At 38.7% G+C, this 21,203-nt stretch overlaps 2 protein-coding genes across 3 annotated transcripts in view; one reads left to right on the forward strand and one right to left on the reverse strand.

Moving 5' to 3' along the window:
* The window catches only part of Med12l (mediator complex subunit 12L), a 292,238-nt gene that overhangs the window by 228,263 nt on the left and 42,772 nt on the right, over positions 1-21,203 (forward strand). Inside the window, exons 21-31 of the mRNA XM_028763676.1 lie at positions 4,120-4,251; positions 8,251-8,478; positions 9,032-9,173; positions 10,590-10,710; positions 11,082-11,183; positions 11,853-11,966; positions 15,300-15,499; positions 18,867-19,055; positions 19,592-19,666; positions 19,780-19,970; positions 20,765-20,926. Coding sequence (XP_028619509.1) covers positions 4,120-4,251; positions 8,251-8,478; positions 9,032-9,173; positions 10,590-10,710; positions 11,082-11,183; positions 11,853-11,966; positions 15,300-15,499; positions 18,867-19,055; positions 19,592-19,666; positions 19,780-19,970; positions 20,765-20,926 — 1,656 coding nt within the window. The remainder of the gene's footprint in view (positions 1-4,119; positions 4,252-8,250; positions 8,479-9,031; positions 9,174-10,589; positions 10,711-11,081; positions 11,184-11,852; positions 11,967-15,299; positions 15,500-18,866; positions 19,056-19,591; positions 19,667-19,779; positions 19,971-20,764; positions 20,927-21,203) is intronic.
* Positions 1-21,203, reverse strand: part of P2ry12 (purinergic receptor P2Y12) — a 53,778-nt gene that overhangs the window by 19,633 nt on the left and 12,942 nt on the right. The gene's annotated exons all lie outside the window — the stretch shown is intronic.

Here is a 21,203-nt window from a genome sequence, read left to right on the forward strand (position 1 = left end):
TGTGTCATTCAGTAGGTGATATCAGAAGTGATATGCCCACATTCATTACACAGCTAATAAATGCTGAAGATTGAAGTTGACTTGTTATTGTTTTATCAACATAATTCTTTTAAAAATCATTTATTCATTCAATTTTAAAATGATAATTCATTCAGTAACTCATTCACTGGTCATGAAGACATACTGAATTGGAAAAAGTATTTTTGTTTGGTTGTTCTTTGATTGTTAGTTTTAAATTGTTTTAATATCTTGACATTTAGAATATATAATTAAATATTCATGGAATTATATTTGGCTTAACTCTGTTATATTTTTTTTTAAAGATTTATTTATTTTATATATATGAGTACACTGTAGCTGTCTTCAGACACACTAGAGGGCACCAGATCCCATTACGGATGGTTGTGAGCCACCATGTGGTTGCTGGGAATTGAACTCAGGACCTCTGGAAGAGCAGTCAGTACTCTTAACCACTAAGCCATCTCTCCAGCCCCTCTGTTATATTTTTACATTATCTATAATGCCCTGGTTTGCTTTTTGTTGCTGCAGTAAACACTCTGACCAAACTCAACTTTACCAAAGAATTTTTTTTTCAGCTTATACTGTGTAGTTGTATAATTGAGGCACACCAGGACTGGAGCTCAAGGAAAGACTCTGGATGCAAGAACTTACTGGCATACTTCCTTTGCCTTGTTCAGCCAGCTTTCCTATGCAACCCAGGCCTGCCTGCCTAGAGATAACACAGGCTACAGGAAACTGGACCCTCCCATGTGAATTAAGCACGTGACCCCCCGCCCCCATCATTTCCAAGTGACTCAGATTTTGTCAGATTGACAGCTGTCTCTAACTATGACACACAGTAGGACTTTTTTTTTTTTTTTTTTGGGTCAGAGTTATAATTTCTCTCCTTAATGTGACTGAGAATATCCTACCACCACGGTGTAAGGTTTTAGTCCTGGAGAGTGAAAACCACTATAAGATGAATGCAGCTATCAATTTGCATTTGTTTATTTTAGTTACAGGATAATTCTTTATTTTCCATGTTATATTGGGATCCGTTTGCTTCTGCATAACCAGCATATTGAATCATTTCTTCCCTCTTAAACTATGGGACCATTGTTTATACCTGTTGCCCTCTTTTTTAAAATTGCTTTTAAAAAAATTTTTTTTTTGTTTTTTAAAATTTATTCTTCTCTGATATATTACAATTCCCATCACAGATTCCCCTCTCTCCATTCTTCCCAGTTCTCCCCTTCATCTGGCTCTTCCCCCAGATCCACTCCTTTTCCATTTTCCTTCAGAAAAGAGCAGGCCTCCCAGGGATATCAAATGAACAAGTTACAGTAAGACTAGACACATCCCTTATATCAAAGCGGGACAAGGCAATAGGAGAAAGGGGTCCCAGAAGCAGGCAAAAGAGTCAGAGATAACACATACTCATACTACTAGGAATCCTACAAGAAGACCAAGTTATACACCATACCATATATGCAAGAGACCTAGGTCAGACACATACAGGCTCCCTAATTGTTGGTTCAGTCTCTGTCAGCCCCCACAAGCACTGCTTAGTTGATTACGTAGGCCATGTTCTTCTGGTATGCTTGATTCTTCTAGCTTCTACTGTCCTTTCTCCTTTCCCCTCTTCTGCAAGATTCCCCACATTCTTCCTAATGTTTGACTGTGGGTCTCTGTATCTACTCCCATTAGTTGCTGGAAGAATCCTCTCTGATGACAGTTATGCTAGGCTCTGGTGTATGAGTATAGCAGAATATAATTAGGAATCATGTTATTCACTACTTCTTTTCCAGTTGTTTCTGGTTCTGTCCCAGGTCTCTGGACTGTCCAGCCTCTGGTTCCTGGCCATCCAGGCAGTTCAGGTGTGGGATTCTCATAGAGTGGGTCTCAAAGGGGACCAGTCATTGGTTGCCCACTCCCAAAAGTTCTGTGCCACCTTTACCCCAGCACATCTTGTAGGCAGGCCAAACTGCCTACAAACTGTAGAAGATTTGTGGCTGGGTTGGTGTCCAAGTCCTGCCACTGGATGCCTTGCCTGGTTACAGAAGACAGCCAGTTCAGGCTCCATATCCCCTATTACTAGGAGTCTTTGCTAGGGTCTCCCTCGTAGATTCCAGGGAGTTTTCATTGCGCTAGATTTCTACCTTGCCCCTCAAATGTCCCCATTACAGTTATCTTTCCCATTATTTTCTCTTAGTACTCCATCCCCTACACCTGATCCCTCCTGTCCCCATGCCATCTGTCCTCAGTCCCCCTGCAAAATCTATTTCCCCTGCACAGGGAGATCCATGTGTCCCTCGTTACTTAGCCTCTTTGGATCTGTGGACGGTAGCATGATTATCTTTTACTTTATACCTAATGTCTACTTATAAGTGAGTATATCCCTCAATAGGACAAAACAGCAGCCTACAGAATAGGAAAATATTTTTACCAGCTCCATATCTGACAAAGGGCTTATATCTAAAGAACTCAAGAAACTAAACATCAATAAACCAAATAATCAAATTTAAAAATGGGATACAGATCTAGACAGAATTTTTGACAGAGGAATCTCAAATGGCTGAGAAACACTTAAACAAATAATGTTCAACATCCTTGGTCATCAGGGAAATACAAATCAAAATGATTCAGAGATTCCATCTTACACCTGTCAGAATCACTATGGTAAAAAACTCAAGCGAGGGCTCCTCCTGGTGAGGATGTGGAGCAAGGGGAACACTCCTCCGTTGCTGGTGGGAGAGCAAACTCGTACAGCCACTGTAAAAATCACTGTGGTGGTTTGTCAGAAAATTGAGAATCTATCTCAAGACCTAGCTATACCACTTCTGGACATATGCCCAAAAGATGCTTCATCCTACTACAAACACATTTGCTCAGCTATGTCCATTGTGGCTTTCTTCATAATAACTAGAAATTAGAAACAACCTAGATGTCCCTTAACCAAAGACTAGACAAAGAAAATATGGTACATTTACACAATAAATGGCTATTACTTAGCCATTAGGAAAAAATGATATCATAAAATTGGCAGGAAAATGGATGGAACAATAACAAATAATCTCTAGTGAGGTAACACAGACCAAGAAAGACATACATAGCATGTTGTCCTTCTTTATAATCACCAAATGCCCCATCAGGTGACATTCCTTCAGACTACCGGGGATACTTATTTTCCTGGCATCCATCTCTGATGCTGGAGAATGCTTATCCCTCATGGGCCTGAACACTGCAGACTACCACCTCTTGATTTCCCAAGTCTTCTGAATGGTGGAGAGTGGTCTAGTATGCTTCCCCTTCAGGTCCCTTCACCTAACAGCCTTCTTTGTACAGTGATGGTAGTGAGACAGAAGATTATTATTAAACTCTTTTCAGGGTCTCAGCCATTTGTGATATTGTTGGTAGCATGTTATGTGGCGTCCTATGTCAGATACAGGGTGGCGGTGGGGTCAGACACACATGTGGATGGAACACAGGTGTTTCCTTCTATGCTATACTGACGGCCATGTTGTATGGACACAGGAGTCCATGGTTTTGAAGGGAGGAAAATGACTGTGATGTTGGTACTCTGGAAAGAAAGGCATTATTATAAAGGATGCCTCTAAAGAGAATGGATTTTCACCTTCTTACATAGGATAAGCCAAGTTGTCTGCAGTTAGTATAAACAAGAGGAATGGGATTCCAAACCGTGGATTCATCAAGTTCAGCAGATTTTCTGCACTGAAGAATTGTTTCTTTCCAAACTACTGAACAATCTTTGCCAACTGATTGAATTTGTGAAACTCTGTATTGATTTAAACTTCTCTGCCTACCCTTCCTGTTTTCTAGTCACAGCAGCTTAAGTGATGGAGTTTTAATTGTTAATCGTAGTGGAGAATTCCTTTCATTACGGATATTTCTGAGTTTTTTTTTTTTTTTTTAGCTTTTCTAGTATTCGGTGTAACAAAAATTGATATTTAGTAATTTCATATTTTTATGAACAATCTGGTTTCTTTTTATGTCTCATACATATTTCTAAGTACTAGGTAGGCAGACATTAAAGAATTCATTAGTTATTCACATACTATCAAGATAATGACTTTTTTATTCCTGTATCTCTATCCTCAGGTTGTGTGGTGTGGTGAAGCATGTTGTCAACCCCTCGGAATGTTCTTCCCCTGAAAGATGTATCTTGGCCTACCTCTATGACCTCTATGTATCTTGCAGCCACCTCAGAAGTAAATTTGGAGACCTTTTTAGGTGAGCAGGAAAAAGTAAAAAAACACAACAAAAACAAGCAACAACAAAACCACAGACATGAACATCTTCATTTGTTAATGGTCCCATTGTTGTTTATATTCTGTGTACTGATGTAAGCTAGTCTAAAGTGTTTGATCTACTTGAGTGTCATTTAGACAGATACTAAAATACTTGGTGACAATAATAAAGGTATGTAATTGCAAAATTTTAGTCATTTAGACAGATACTAAAATACTTGGTGACAATAATAAAGGTATGTAATTGCAAAATTTTAGTCATTTAGACAGATACTAAAATACTTAGTGACAATAATAAAGGTATGTAATTGCAAAATTTTTTTAGTATATAGGTAACATTTTAGGTGACGAGCTGTACACCACTCCTGAAAGGGTCTCTTACTTAAGACCTCACATTCCTTTAGAAGTTTTAGGTAAATCATATTGAAGTCATGATTAAAATCTGGTATATGACTATATTTTAATTTAAAATAGAATTTAAAATTTAGAAGTCTCTCAAAAGACTCCTTGAAGGCAGTGCTTTTGTCTTGTCCTGTTTGTTCCTGTCTTGCCTTTTTAGCAGGCTTTTCCTCCTACTTTGGCTCCTGCATTCTTTCTGCATCACAAAGTTGCAAATCTTTCTCCTTCCTAGTGATTCCCAAGGCTCTATACCCTTAATTTTTACCACTTCCCAACTTAGTGTTTTAAAACTTATTTCCTCTCTTTGTAAAAATCTGTTTAGTCTTTAGCAAATCATTTCCTCATGCGTGGATGAGCTTTTAATGGAAGGCTAGCACTTCTCTAAATATCACTTAACCAACACGAATTAAAAGCAGTTATTTGCATGGCCTGTTTTTACTCAGCTGAGTTACACTGCGATAAATCCTGATGTTTGAGGCATGACACAGGAGTGCGTGTGTTGATTACGAGACAATGCTGTTAAGTATGAGGTTGGCCTGCTTGTCATTAAGCCTTCAGATGGCAACCACTCTCCTGCCAAGAATTTTACTCCTGTCAATTAATTATGCTGCTTGAGGAACATTTTTAAAACAAGTCCAAAAGTTTATAGCTTTATAAACTTGGTACTTTTATCTTCTCAGAACTCTGACTCAGAGTTCATACTGAATTAATTTTTGCAGAAGTTAGGGCCTCCTGTTAGTACACATTGCTGCTTGTGTAACTATGGTTACAGCTTTTTGAGTAAAAACATTCTGTATTTTGCCTCTGCTTTCACCTCACTTGAAACAGTCTTTCAGGGTTCTTTGCAAGCGCGCGTCTTCATTTGTTTATCTGCTTTCTTAATTGTCTGTTTAAGTAGAGTCCCCAGTTTCTTTCATCTGTTGCTTAGCATCATGAGTGCCAGACATTAAGTGCCTGTTGGGGAATTACAGAAGGAAATAATGTGGCAGAGGGTATTGGGAATCCAGAAGACATGTCAGTGATGGTTTCCTCTGCTCCTCCTTGCTCTGTGTTCAGTTTCCATAGAAATGCTGTGAGCTATGACTTCTATATATGGATCACATTTGACCTCTCTTCAATACCCCAGTCATTGTCATCATAGGCATCCCTTGCTTGGACCAGCTTGCAGAGTCTTTCTCATTGGCTTCACTGCCTTTACCCAGACTCACTGTAGATAGTCTCAGCACATCTGCTGAAGTGACTCTTTCAAACAAGGATGACTGTGAGGTAACCATGGTTATCATCTATGCAATATAAAACTCACAGCTCTGATATGGCCTTTGAGATGTGTTCGAGTTCATCTCTCCTGTGTTCCTTTCCTTTAGTGTATTCTCTTCTGTCCCCAGAACCTCCCTTCTGTTCCTCACACCTGGAGCACAGTCTACTTGCTGATGCTCTCCCCTTGCTTATGGTGTTCTCCCCAAGTGTGGTGCATGTGCCTTGTTACCCAGCAGCTGTGGTGCTGTTTGCTGACAACCTTGTGTTCAATGACAACCCATTCTCAGTCAGTCATTCTGCAAACCTCAGTGTTAACTGGTTTACATACATTATATATTTACTTGTGGTTTGGCTCCTCTCTGGGATCCAAATGTTACCATTTGATTTAAAATAGTCCTTTGTAAAATATTTGAATGAAATAACAAAAAAAATTTTCATTTTCTTCTATTGCTGTGTTTTGAATTTTCAGTTTATACTTCTTAGAGGTAGATTTCTTTTTGCAACAGCCCTGGTTTTAATGGGGACAGCCCCTATGGTTCCTATAATGTAGTACCAGGTGGGCTAAGTGAGTTCATTAAGTGCACAGGATTTATTTTTATGTGTTCATCAGTGGACTAAGGTGCTATTAACACCAGCAGGGTAGGTATCACATAGAATGAATGCATAGTCTTCAAGAAGAAACGGAAATGGAATGGGGCTCTCTGGGAGTAGTGTATAGTCAGAGGTCTGTTTGGAGGTTAGGAAAAATATTTACAAAGAAGCTACATGAGCAGGGAGATTTCTGTTAGTACAACAGTAATAAAAAGTTGTTACAATCTTATTTAAAACACCGTAAAGTTGTGTAGGGAGGAAATTTGGGGGAAGCATAACACTAACCATATCTCCTGCTGTTTGAGTGCCACAAAACTCTGGCAATTTTTCCATTCAAGTTTTGAATTGTCATTATCCTGGGAAGCAGAGTGAGTTTCTTTAGCCACAAATGATTGTTCCTGATCATTTTTAACATATGATGAAGCCCGGATTTAAAACAAGTTGTCTGACCTCAAGGCATGCGTGGCTTTCATTGCTCTATCAGGTTTTCCTGAGACACACACACAGTTACAGAAGGAACTTGCCTGAAGTTTTGGCTCAATTCCCCAGGTGTAGGCAGCAGAGTGTGGGAAGAATGAGAGCATATTTTCAGTGGCAGCCAGCATCTTATCAAAACAGAGAAGCTCCTCCTGGGAAGTATGATAAAGAAGATAAGGAGTGGAGAAAGGAAAGGTGCAGAGACTCAGAGTTTAGAGAAGTTAGGCTGGCCAGCCAGACTGGCTCTCCAGTGAAGTCTGAATTTGAAAGCAGAGTGGAGTAGGTCTCAGAACTTAAGAAGGACAAGAAGAAAAGCTTCTGCAGTTTAGTAGATCTGTGTGTTGCCCTAATAACAGAACCTTCATCTGCCTGGATTTTGGTCCAAAAGACTGTACTACATAGTGGAGCTCTTGAGCAGAAAATGGGCTGCTGCTTGTGGATTTACTGTCCACAGCAAGGGGGTCTGAGCAGCCAAGCTCTTATGGAATCAGAAGCTTGGGATTATACCATTTCTCCTCTTGTCTGCAGAGAGACGTTGGAGAATACACTCTAATTCTCTCTTATTTCTAGGATTCCATATCTGTTCAGATGTTGCCCACTGAAAACACTCAGTTCTTAAAATGTGTTTTCTTGTTTCGCAGGAAGACTTGAAATACAGGGTACAGCCCCAGCTAGGTGGGAACTTACAGCTCTCTCCATTTTCAAGAGCTTTTTAGGCATGCTGTAACAGTTTCTACACACTATAGAATGTAGTATCTGTATTCCTTGGAGAGCATGAGCTGATCAGATGGCAGAGGTTTGCCTCCATTTGTCCCAGCTGTCGCGTAGAGCCCACAGTAACCTTGGCACAGTGGCTATTACTTGGCATACTACACCCAAAGGTATAGAGTTTAGGGTGTACAGTCAGAATTAAAACACTAAATTTTTCCTCATGTGTAATTGGATCCATTTTTTTTTTTTAGGTTATAACACTTTACAACTGCTCTTAAGGAAGAAACAGTTGTTAGAAGGCATAGTAAATACATTGATTTTTGTTTCCAGTTATAATTTCAAAATCTCTTCATTAAGTAATTACTCTATCTCAGATATTGTACCAATGCTGGTTTACCAAGATTTTGATATTAATAATAATAGGATGTAGAAAGATGGTCTAGGGAAGTCTTAGAGTAGTTGCCACTTAAAATGTCCACAAGTGAAGTGCTTTTCTTGCTTGTTTTGTTCCCTTTTTCCTTTTATAACTGTTTTTTTCTAATCTTAGTAGTGCCTGTTCAAAAGTAAAGCAGACCATCTATAATAATGTAATGCCTGCAAATTCCAACTTACGCTGGGATCCAGACTTTATGATGGATTTTATTGAGAATCCCTCTGCCAGAAGCATCAATTATTCAATGCTGGGCAAGATCCTCAATGACAATGCTGCCAATCGGTACAGCTTTGTGTGCAACACCCTCATGAATGTGTGCATGGGACACCAGGATGCTGGCCGGTGAGAGCTGCTTTGGGGTTTTCTTTAGTAACTTCTTATTCTGTACGACTATATCCTAACTAAATACTTAGCCTGAGAAGTCATGGCTTTGGGGTTCTTGGTTTGGCTGTGGATATTTTTTATTGGTGATCCATTATGAAAAGCGTATACAATTTTAAAAACAACACTATCTTTTGATATAAACTGTACTTGGGCCTAGTTACATTACATAATGTCTTTAACTATTTATCCTTGTGGCGTTAGTGACTGACTCCAGGATCTTGTGCACAGAATATCGCCAGCCTTGTGTCCTTAACATTTGATTCCTATAAAATGTAAAACTGTAGACAGGGTTTATTCATAGACTCAAAAATATGCTAATTTACCTCTTATAATTATATGTTGCTACTTATAATTATACCTGGTATAAATACAAGGGGGTATTTCTTATCTCCTTAAATCTAAGCGGTGCTTCGTGATAATGAAATATGTAATCTGTAGAGAAGCCATGTGTAATCATTCCTCATTTGTACCAATTCACTTTTTCCTGTCTTCTTTTTTATTTTTTTTCTAGGATAAATGACATAGCCAATTTCTCCTCCGAGCTAACTGCTTGCTGTACAGTTCTGAGTTCGGAGTGGCTGGGGGTTCTGAAGGCTCTATGCTGTTCTTCAAATCATGTGTGGGGATTTAATGATGTCCTCTGCACTGTGGATGTAAGTTTTCTTAATTTACCAATTACTAATTTATTTAATCTTTTACTACTTAATTAATTAAACTCCAGCACACCAGAATGTTTTTTTCTCTTTCCAAAAGTGATGTCATTATGATGAATTCAACAAATTAAAATAAAATGGAAGTAACAAAAGGGATTCCACTGTTCCCTGTTGCCTGATTTCCAGCAGCTAAGGTTTTAAATGTGAACATTCTCAGCTGCTTCGTTTTCCCAGTGTGGATTCCTCATCATAGTACATAAAATGTTTCATACACGAAGAGAACCAGCATATATTTAAGTTTAAGTATACAGAGTTTGTTGTTTTGCATAAGAAAATCCATGTGTAGACTCAGGATATTCAGTATTCTCAAGCTATGCCTGTGGAGTGATGGAATGATTGCCCAAATCATGTACCATAACTTCCTGATCTTCCATAACACACACACACACACACACACACACACACACACACACACACACACACACACACGTATGCCTTAAACATCTATGTGGATTCTCTATCCATTTATGCCTTTATCATTTCTTGGGGTGATCTTTGTCAGAGATCTCTTTTATTAATGAAACTTGACAGTTGTAAAGCTGAAGGCTTGCCTCCTGTTTCTACTGCTTCAGTGCTGAATGGACAGGCCAGCCTCCTTATCTCCATTTCATGGATCAAGATATTATTTGTGCAAAATACATTAGTAATAGGCTGCTTTTCCACAGCAGCGAAGACCTAAGTCATTTTTTTTTCTGAAATATATATTTGTGCCTTGCTGTACCTAGTACCAATCACTAGGACGCTTGCTATTGTTGTAGTTGTGTTCTCTTAGTATTTTCTTCCAAGGAGATCTAGAATGTAGAGATTTCAGTGTGGCTGAATTAATTTTTTTCCCCTTCATTTCCCTCATCTTTCATTTTAAAATTTGAAGCCAATTCAAAACTTTCACAGTTCTTTTAAAATGAATTCTCTCACATTTAAAAAATGCTTTAATTGTTAAAGGAAAGAAGGTTCTAGTGTTAGTGGGTCATGTTTTCCTGCGAGGGGAGGCTTCGCCTTCTGCTTCCTGCCTTTCCCATAAATGGCATATTGTATTCCATTGGCATGCATCAATTATGATATGCCTTTTAGTAGCGTCTCGATTTTGCTGTTGCATTGTCTTCTCTAAGTTACATGCACATGCAACTGACAGGTTAAAGGCCCACATCTACCTAGAACACTAGGCTGTGAGTAAACTCGCTTGACCTTATTATAGTAGCAATAGACCTAAGAAGATAATCGCAAGTCATTTCCCTCTGATGGTTCATACAGAGATTAGAGATCTTATGGGTATTGCTGGTATTCTCATACATAGTAGTCTTTGATACTGCATTAAAGGATGCTGGGTATTAAAACCTGTCAATATTTTTCTTAAAGGTGAGTGACCTTTCATTCCATGACTCATTAGCTACTTTCATTGCTATCCTGATAGCACGACAGTGTTTCTCCCTAGAAGATGTCGTGCAACATGTCGCACTTCCCTCTCTCCTAGCAGCAGGTAAGCTGGTCCTGAGCTGTGTGTGATATTGTTTGCTGGTTGGTAGTCACGTATGACCATTTAAGCACAGAGAAAGGACCATTTTGAAGGATGTGTGCATTGTGGGGTGGCATGGTACCTGGAAAAGATGTTACAGCTGTAGTAGCTCTTTTATGCTGAGTAACATGGAACTCTGGGACAGGAAACTTGCCATTGCTTTATGCGGGGTTTAAGGCAGCATGAAGGTTCTTTGGAAACATATAACTAATGACCATACTAAACAGAAGGGTTATTTAATATATTACAGAAATTTTAGTAGTCGCAAACCTGAAAAGCTTGAAGTGGAGTATGTAAGGAAGCTTGTTTTTAAAACCTCCTCCCCCTCTTTCCAGCTTGTGGAGATGCAGATGCTGAGCCCGGGGCAAGAATGACTTGCCGCCTCCTGCTTCACCTCTTCCGAGCCCCGCAGGCCTGCTTTTACCCTCAGGCATCAGGTAAGCTGACCTGGAGAGAAAGCTCTGCTTTGGGGTTTATTTGTCAATGTGGTTCAACTGTGACCAAGTGAGCTGTCAAGTTTGTAATTTCCTCCCTGATTTTCATGGGCTTGATCTGCACATGATGGAGGAGTGAGATCATGCCATTGAAAGGGGGGCTGTCAGCACCTTCCATGATGTAATATGAGGATATATTGGGAAATACAAATGAGGAATTAATAAACAATAAAAATGCCTGGACTCTTAGGAGATACCATGCTGGTGAGAAGTCTCATCCTCACGTATACCCTGTGTTGATTCTGGGCCATGCCCTCTCAGCTTAAGCGGATGACAACTCATTTATTTATTTTTCCTGAGGTAATGGAGGGTATTAGTGCTAAATCATTTCCATACAGAGATGGATGCATCTGTGTGGGAATCCTACTAATCTTTGCACCACATCTCTTTGAGGAACAGAAACGTTGTTTTAATAATAATTAAAGAGAAAGGGTTAAGTAAGAATACTGGCACTGTTTCTTAGTGATTCTATGGAGCATCAATTAATGCAACCTAATGTCAATTAAGTGCCCATGAACAACCAATGAAAGGGCTTACTGACTGTAAATGATTGCAGAAGATGGTTAACGATGATGATGAAGAGTCTGCTGAAGTTTGTTGTTGTTTTCATAGGCAAACCTTTCCCCGGAATAAGATCATCTTGTGATAGACACCTCTTAGCTGCAGCTCACAACAGCATAGAAGTGGGAGCTGTTTTTGCTGTCTTAAAGGCAATTATGATGCTTGGTAAGACTATCTTGGCCTTTAGCTTCTTGGCTAATCACCAGAAGTGGAGGCAAAATAATTTATATCCACTATAAATTCTAAGTAATGTTAATAGAAACATAGTTTTCTTGTTTGTCCCTGAAAAAAAACAATGGTTGGCTTTCCCTAAGCCCAAATAATGGGAACTTAAAGTATTCTGTCTCTTAGCTACGGTGTCCCTGGGAGAACTGTAATATAAGTAATGTTTAATGTTTGATTTTAATTGTGTGCTACTTCATTCTGATGTAAATCAGGGCTTCAGACCCACAGGATTGTTTTGCCTTCATTTACTGACAGAAATTGCACTTTATATTTTTAATAAAAGCTTTTTGTTTCAGCCAGATTATATTCCAGGTGCAAAACCTCAGAAAACCTGGATTTTTAATTTCATATTTCTCCTTCTGTTGTGACTCTGAACAAGTTCGTATTCTCTGCTCTATGGTTTTTATGAAGCAGGTGGAGCGGCAGTGATGCGTGAATGAGTGATGATTAGCAGGCGGGGCACAGGCTCCTCCTCTAATTCACGATGCCCAAGATTGCCTCTGTGTTCTTATTTGTACAGATTTAACAAGGGTAATAGTGCTGCCTTCTATTCATGGGCAGTGTATCACCTCAGGATATTTTATGTATATCATAAAGGATTTGAATGATTAGGGGAACTCCAATATTGCCTACTTTTAACTCTGGGTACCTCATATTGGCCTTTACCAAACAATAGTTGTCTCTCCATGTTATAAAGTAATTCACTTTGATTTAAACAGAGTTACTGAATAGACAGGTTTCCATTTAGGTGAGCCTTAGCTAACATAAATAAGAATATAGCCTTACTTTTCTTGACAGATATTATTTGTGGATGGCAAAGAATAATAGCAGTGTTCTTAAAACAGCCTATTAAAAACCATTTTAAAAGAATATACATGAAAAAGAATATACAAATCTTTTCAGTTTTCTCCAAAAGAATGTTATTTATATCAACAACATTCCAGGGCAAGCCCCATGCCCAGGAATGATTGACCAACACAAAATGTACTCTGCTTTTTAAAAAAATTATTTATTTATTTATTTTGTCCTACTAGCTTTGTTTGTTTAGTTTTCAAGAGAAAGAACATGGAGTTGGGTAGTTAGGAATATAGGGGAGAGAGCTAGGAAGGGGGAAGAATATGTTCAAAATATGAAAAAATTTTAAAGTAAAAACAACCATACTTTTCTGAAATGTTCATGAATTTTGTAGCAAAACAAAAGGCAATATGCCATGAAGGCTCCAGCCTCCATTATGAGCTTTATAGGGCCTTATAATATTATACAGCCAATACTAACTGCTGGTTTCAGTCAAGGTAAGGAGAACTGGTTCACTTTACTTATTAATAATTATTGGGGTCATGAAGACAGGAACTGAATTTCTTTTCACCTATTTCTAAGTTTTATCAGAGAAAATAAGAAATATATTTTTAATAAACTTATGTTGGAAGTATGCATGCTCAGTAACATATTTCAGTCGTATCCACAAGATGAGTCGTATCCACAAGACAGTGGTCCCTTGTTTGTAGAACTGGTCTAATCCCAAGTAAAGTTGCCAGTCTTTTCAGATATTCAGATAATATGGGAGGTTCTCGGTCTGAGAAATTTGAATCAGCATAGTTATATGCCAGTGAAAACTTAGACAGATTCACGTAGCTTCACTTAGAATATTCTGTTTGTTTTTTTGGCTATACAGTTACAGAAAGTTCTAGCATAGTCACGCATACTTCAGTCCACCTGATATCCAGAGTAAATGAGATGTACAAGGGGTCTGAGAAGTGTTCTTATTTTGCTCTTGCCTTATCTACTCTAGTGGTTCTAACCAATCTTCTCCCCATTCTTATTTACCAAACTAGATATTAAGATAGAAAAAGAGGACTATTATAGTGAACTTTGCTCCTAATTTACATGGTAATTTAACTTGAAATTGACATAGATATTTACATCTTCTAATAGTAGAGAATACATGTCTGCTAGTTTTGAAAACCGCTGTTGAATTAAATAAACTCCCATGGGTAAAGCCACTTGTTTTTACATTTTAAAGTACACGACGAGTATATGGTAATACATTGGTAAGTTGAGATATGTTTTTATTTCTGTTGTTTTTCTGCTTTGTTAACGTGTGGTGGTGGTGTCAGTGGTACTGGGGATAGAACCTAAGGTCTCATGCAGATAGACTCTGCTTCTGAGTGACAGCTTCAGCCCCTCTGCTTCTAAGATTTTTGAAGTTGACATTAATTAGGACATTTTGATTACTCTTCCTCCCAATAAAAGAGTCTTCCTTTTTGGTTTTTTGTTTTCAGCACAGTCCAAACCTTTTGGGGATTGACCTTGTGTTCAAATTGGTTGGTTGTTTGCTTTTATTTGGTTGGTTGTGTTGGTTTTGTTTGCTTGTGTTTTTGCGTTGATCTGGGGTTGCTTTTACTCCATAAGGCCGCTCCTAAAGTCAGCTGCTGGTTTCAGGAAATCCTCTTGTCAAAGCTTGTTTTGATTTCTATGGGCAGAAGTTTGAAGTCTCAGCTGCTGTCTGGCAATTTCACTACCAAATTCTCTCTCACTTGATTTTTTTTTTTTTCCCTTTCGTGGCTAAAGATTTTTATTTCATCCAAATATACACTGCTCTGTGTTTTGGGGAGACAAATACCTTCCTTACCTTCATCTCACTCAGTGTGTTAGAGATTGGTCAGGTAAGGTCTAAGCTGGATGCTGTAGAGAGGAAGGTGGAAAACACAGGCTGTGTGTAGAGAGCACTGCTCTCCAGAGCCCCCTTAGTGTGCGTTGCCCTTTTCCATCCCCAGGGAAATAATCTCTCTTGTCAAGAAGTTGATAGTAAGGTGGGCTAAGGCAAAACTTTTCTCTTGACCTTTGGATAGAAAATAAGTCATTATAAGAGAAGAAATGGGAAAGGGACTCCTAAAGGGTGAGTAACCCATTTTCTTCCTTGTCTATGACTCAGATAAACTTGAGTACAATCGTGTCTGAAGCTTTGGTGAAATCAATGTGTTTTGGTTATTAAATGTCACTCATAATGGCCTTTTCAAGGCTAGTCAAAGAATACTAAATTCTGTAAACCAAAAGAAGGAATGAATCTTGACTTTGATGCTTCTTCATATCCAATGGTTTTGTTTCCTTTCATGTATTTCTTGATCCACCCTTTCTGTTGCTGGATATTGGCCGTTCAAAAATAATACAATTCACACCTCTCAAGTCCCTGAAACCTAGCCTAATTTGCTTACTACATATTTGGGGCAATATTTTGAACATCTGTGATTTTGCTTTTATGATTCTGTTATTTAGGGGATGCCAAAATTGGCAGTAACAATGTCAACACTTTAAAGAACGATGACTTCAGCATGAGAGGTTTACGACGTGACGGGAATGCTGAGGATGCCTGGGCCACCTCGCAGAACTCAAAATCCTATGGGAAAAATATTTCCATAGAAACTGCCAATCTGAGAGAATACGCTAGATATGTACTGAGGACCATCTGCCAGCAGGTACTCATTTGGTTCAGATGGCGTCTACTTTGACTATGTACCTGTTCTGTGGGAGGCCGCTGTCCACTATTTATTTATTATTATTGTATTTAAATGGTCCTTTTTTCCCCCCCAACCATTTCAAATTTGTTAAAGAGCTGCAACCATGAAGACTTCTAGTATATCCTTATACAGATTCACTAATTTTTGGACATTTTGTATTTCTGTCTTAACAGTTGACAAGTACATGGTAGTATTTGTAGTATCTCTTTTCGGTGCTCTGCTTTACTTCTGAATACCTACGTCGTCTTCATTTCTTGTCATAACCAAAGTTTAGTTAATAAAAATCATAATTTAAACTTTGGTGCAATAATCTTTTTCTCATCTATAGGGGATTTTCTGATTTTTTTCTAGTGCTGTTAGAATTGCCTAAGGTTCTAGAGGTTAACTTCAGATCATTGGAGTGGGGGAGAGTTCAGAGCTGAAACTGTGTTATTCTAGGGAACCACTACTGATTACACACAGTACTCATTTGCCCTATTGGTGATGCAAGCTTTGATAAAAGCATCTCTAGATTCAGGATCCCCTAGATTGTTAGTATGCTTTGTTTTCACTTAACTAGTAATCTTTGGGAAGATGCTTTGAGATGATGCAAAAGTTCTGATCCTCATTACCCACTCCATTCCTCATTAGTAACTATTGTAATTCTTGTCTAAAACCAGTCTTTACTGTGATGGCTGCAAAATGTTATGTTTTTCTTGAGTTCCTCTTGTTCCTCTACATGATCAGTTTATGTTCTACAAAGACCGTACACTTCTGTGATTGTTCGTTTGTTTAGTTATCTGTGTGCATTATAATATATTGTCCATAGTTTGTTCAATATCCAGCTCGTTTGAGGCTGACATATTAGGAATCTGTTAACCTATCTTGTTATAATTGGAATATTTCTATCCTTTTAGAGAACTATTGCTTTACTTTACCCATCCCTCATATTCCTTGCCTCATAGTTATAAACAGCCATTTTAAGGAGTGCCATTTCTGCCTGTTAAGAGACTGGTACTCAGAAAGCAGAGCCTGAGGGCTGAGGGATAGATCAGTGGTAACGTGTTTGCTGTACAAGCATGCATAAAGCCTAGAATTGAGATCCCTATAATTCATGTATGTACTGGAGGACCGTGGCAGCCCACCTGCAATCTCAGCACTCAGGAAATGGAGGTCCAGGATCCTAGGGTAACCAGGCTAGGGAGAGTAGCTGAGTAGATAAGCTCCGGGTTCATCTAAGAGATGCTTTCTTGGTATATAAGGTGGACAATGATCTAAGAAGATACCTGACATCAACCTCTGTGCTCTACACACATTCACACATAAGCATTATCCACTGTGTTCAGTGTGTATACACACAGGCATGCATGCATGCATGCACGCAGTGTACGCATATTTGTACACGTGTGTGCGTGTGTGTGATTATGAACTCACATTGATACTTCTAGTTCTAATCTAATCCTTTAAAGTTGTATTTATATTTGCTCACTTCCTATTAGTAATCACATTGTTGCCTTGTCTCCTGTACAGCACCTGACGTGATTTCCCAGTTGTTATGCATATACCATTAGGAAAAGGGGCTCTGAGAGCTCTGAGGATTGATTTGCAGTTTCTTTGAAGAGTTTAGGATAATGCATTCAAATATTATTTGGAAAAACAGGGAAAGGGAAAAATAAAGGCAAATAATTTTACAGTTGTCTCACAGTGAACATGTTCCTTCTTTAAAATTTAAAATTCTTTTAACATTTATTTGCTTTGTTTTGTCTTTGGTTTTGCTTTTGTTTTTGGGGTGTTTTGTGGGTTTTTTTGTGTTTTGCTTTGTTGGTCCCATCTAATGCTTGTATCATAGCATACGTTCAAAAGCTCACACAAAAGTGTACACAGTAACCTGTCTCCACTGGTCACCTTCTTCTTGTCTGGCTCTGCTCAGATGACTAGCTTCAGTATTTTCTGATTATCTTTCCATACTTTCAAAAATCTTTTATTTTCAAAATGCTATACATTACATATTTTTTGTAGCTTGTATTAAATGCATGATTACTTACATTGGTTTTGACTGTGATATGTTTAACCAGCTCTAGAGTTATTGATGGCAATTGTGTATCAGCGCCCAACTGTGAGCACACTGTGGCATCACTAGACTGTGTATTATTCTCTAAGATGCCTGGAGCCAGATGGAGCTGGCCAAGTTTAGTGTCTCAAGAGACTTGCTCTAAGCCCTATGGGACACTTCTGGCCTATCCTACAGTGCCAGTATCCAAAACAAACAACAACAACAATAACAACAACAAAAGAAACCTATTAATCAGTTTGTCAATAAATAATAATGTGATACCTAGAAAAGCAGCATACCTTATCTGGGTGCCTTTGTCTGAATTTGATTTAATGCAGCTAATATGGAGAGTGAAATTATATAACTTCAATAAGTAACCTGAGCTGAGCAACTGATACAGTAAAGGGGACTCCAGCTGAGACAGATTTGGGTTCAAATTGAGCTCTGATACCGACAGTTTCTTGGTGCCATTTAATAAAAGAAAAAACTAGTAAAGGAAAATGTTAGTGTCACAAAGAAAAACCTTCTAAATATTTGTATACTTTACTTGTTTACCAGAATATATCACATTAAAATTATGAAAATCATGTATAGCATAAAATTATTGTCCCTAAATTTTAAGTAAAAGCAAACAAGTGAACAAAAACCTGGTTACCCTAGAGTAAGTCCTTATTAAAAAAAAAAAAATCCCAAAGTTTAACTCTGTCCTACAGATTTAAGTGGTTTTTGCTTTAATCCAAGCCCTCCCCTCCTTGGATTTTTTAAGATGCAGGTGTTATAATTTTGTTTTGAAATTTTCCCATTAGCTGGCAACATGGCTTATTTGATTAAGAATGCTTGCTGAGCATGCAGGGAGCTCTGGTAGGCAGGAAGACACGGCATTCACTTTAGGCCCGTCATCCCAGCACTGGAAAGAAAAGATGGATCAGTGGTTCAAGGTTGTTAAATTTAGGCCCGTCATCCCAGCACTGGACAGAAAAGGTGGATCAGTGGTTCAAGGTTGTTCTTGGCCATATACTGACTTGGAGACCATCTTGGAATACCTGAGACCTTGTCTTAAAACAAAGAAAAATAAAACAATAACAAAAGAATCAACACACATACATGTGTGTGTATGTGTGTACGTGTTTGTGTATGTGTGAATGCAAACTTTTGTCCACCCATTTTTCCATTAACTTCATTTCATTAGACTGTCTTTACTAGCCTTATATCATTTTACTCTGAGAAACAAGACTATAATCAATAGTCAGGTAGAATCAGTATGTGACCTTCTAACCACGGGCTTCTTTTTAGGAATGGGTAGGAGAACATTGCTTAAAAGAGCCAGAGCGACTATGTACAGACAAAGAACTGATATTGGACCCCGTGCTTTCAAACATGCAAGCACAGAAACTGTTGCAGCTTATCTGTTACCCTCACGGCATTAAGGAGTGTACAGAGGGGGACAACCTGCAAAGACAGCACATTAAGCGCATTCTTCAGGTAAGTGGTCCATTCCGAAGATGCTGGTGAGGCCATCCATTACAATGTGATTCTAGAAAGAACTACTTTGTTGCTGTTTTTGTTTCTGACCTTGAATTTAACTCTGATTTTTGTTTCCTTCTGTAATTTTCTTTATGGTGACATTGCCAACCGCTGGCTAGTCAGTAGATACAGTCAGTAGCAAATGGCAGATATTGGTATTTTAACTCAGTGGAGTATTTACTTGAGACATAATAGTCATGATAGCTCAATTTTAAATGTGTTATTTAAGATATATATCATTTTGGAATGAGATTGGCTTATTGGTAAATGGACCCTGACAGAAGTCATACTTCTTTGGTTTCTACTTCCTAGCTGGTTGGGGAACGTATTTTGATGCTTGAATCTACTCTGTTGTGTATGTTTATTTTTATCTGGCATGTGATTGGAAGTCCTTAATACATGTGAGTTGCCTTGTTGGGTATGAGTATTACTGTAAGGCTATGTTAGCATATCCTCAGTATTCTTAATGTTATAATTCTCTGAATTTTCTCCAGAATCTTGAGCAGTGGACATTGAGACAGTCCTGGCTAGAGCTTCAGCTCATGATCAAACAGTGCTTGAAGGACCCTGTGAGTATATACTGAAAGCACACATGTGAACTGAATAAAAAAGCAGAACATCATAGGTGTTTGAGAATCAAGGAGTGCATTAGACAAGTTAGCTTTCTTTTTCCTGACACTAGAGCTCTGGTTCTGTGGCCGAAATGAATAACTTACTGGACAATATTGCAAAGGCAACAATAGAAGTCTTCCAGCAATCTGCAGACCTAAATAATAACGCCTCCAATTCTGGCATGAGCCTCTTCAACCCAAATGTTATTGGAAGTGTTGATCCAAGTGGCACCAGGCAGAATGGAATAAAGACATTCTTAAGGTATTACTTTATGGTTTTGTTGGACTACCACTGATATTTCACATGTCACAGTAATCTTGATTATCATAATGCATTTTTATGAAGCTTCAGGAAATGTAAGGGAAATAATAACTTACAAGGACAGTTGCTGTTATTCAGCCAGTTAGCAGGGAAAAGTGAGGTGAGAGGTGTCTTGGCACGTTAGGTATTTTGTTGTAGGTCCAGATGTACTTAAGTTTGATGGATAGTACTACTAACTTTGGGTCATTCATTAAATATAACACACTATGTATGTGTCTTTAATGACAGTTTTGTACAAATACAGTAATTTGCATTCATGGTAGAACTTAGTAGGCTTATGAAATCATAAAGTAATTATTTTCATCACAAAAGACAGATTGGTTTGCATATCATCATTTTGGTAAAAAGTGTGAACAGGGGGTTTTGAATTTAATGATCACTCATTCCTTAGCTTGAACACAATACCATTGCATATCATCACCATGACTGAAAATTAGAGTGTTCATAGAGGCAAGGGTGGTTCGTGGTCAGAAAGGCAGGATCCACGAGTCACTGAAAACAGTTTACTATGCCAGATACCTTCCCGGAACAGCACCTTTTATTCTTTGACAGATGTGGGTATAAAGTATAAGCAAATGTCTGGTCTTAGGCAAAAGGAGAACGTGCAAACATGAAATGAGAAATCTAGAAGTGTGTGTCTTAGACACCAGTGGTTTAACTGTTGGGGTATCTGCATGGTCTGTGAGAGCAGAGACAGCTGCTTTCTCAGGTGTAACGCCTGTTTCTGATTTTAGTTCCTCTGAACGCAGGGGTGTGTGGCTGGTGGCCCCCCTCATCGCCAGGCTGCCGACGTCTGTGCAGGGAAGAGTGTTGAAAGCTGCTGGGGAAGAGCTGGAGAAGGGACAGCACCTGGGTTCTTCTTCAAAGAAGGAAAGAGATAGGCAGAAACAGAAAAGGTAGGCTGGCAGAAGGCAAGCATCGTCAAGGCTGGCATCTGAAGAACCCGAAGGAAGCCTAGGAGCTTACATCACAGTCGCATGGCAGCCTGCACCACAGGGACGGGGCTTATAGGAGAACAGGAAACTCTCTGTTTAGCAAGGATCTGTTTAGGGCACCAGGTCCCAACCTTGACTGTGTATCCAAATCACTGCAAAGCTATTGAAACACACAGGCTTGTTGTTAGTTCTGACCTTCTAGACCTTGAAATAATTACTGATTTTCTAAATTTAGGAA

This window comes from Grammomys surdaster, unplaced genomic scaffold (genome assembly GCF_004785775.1).
Source record: "Grammomys surdaster isolate TR1022 unplaced genomic scaffold, NIH_TR_1.0 139, whole genome shotgun sequence".
Lineage (NCBI taxonomy): Eukaryota > Metazoa > Chordata > Mammalia > Rodentia > Muridae > Grammomys > Grammomys surdaster.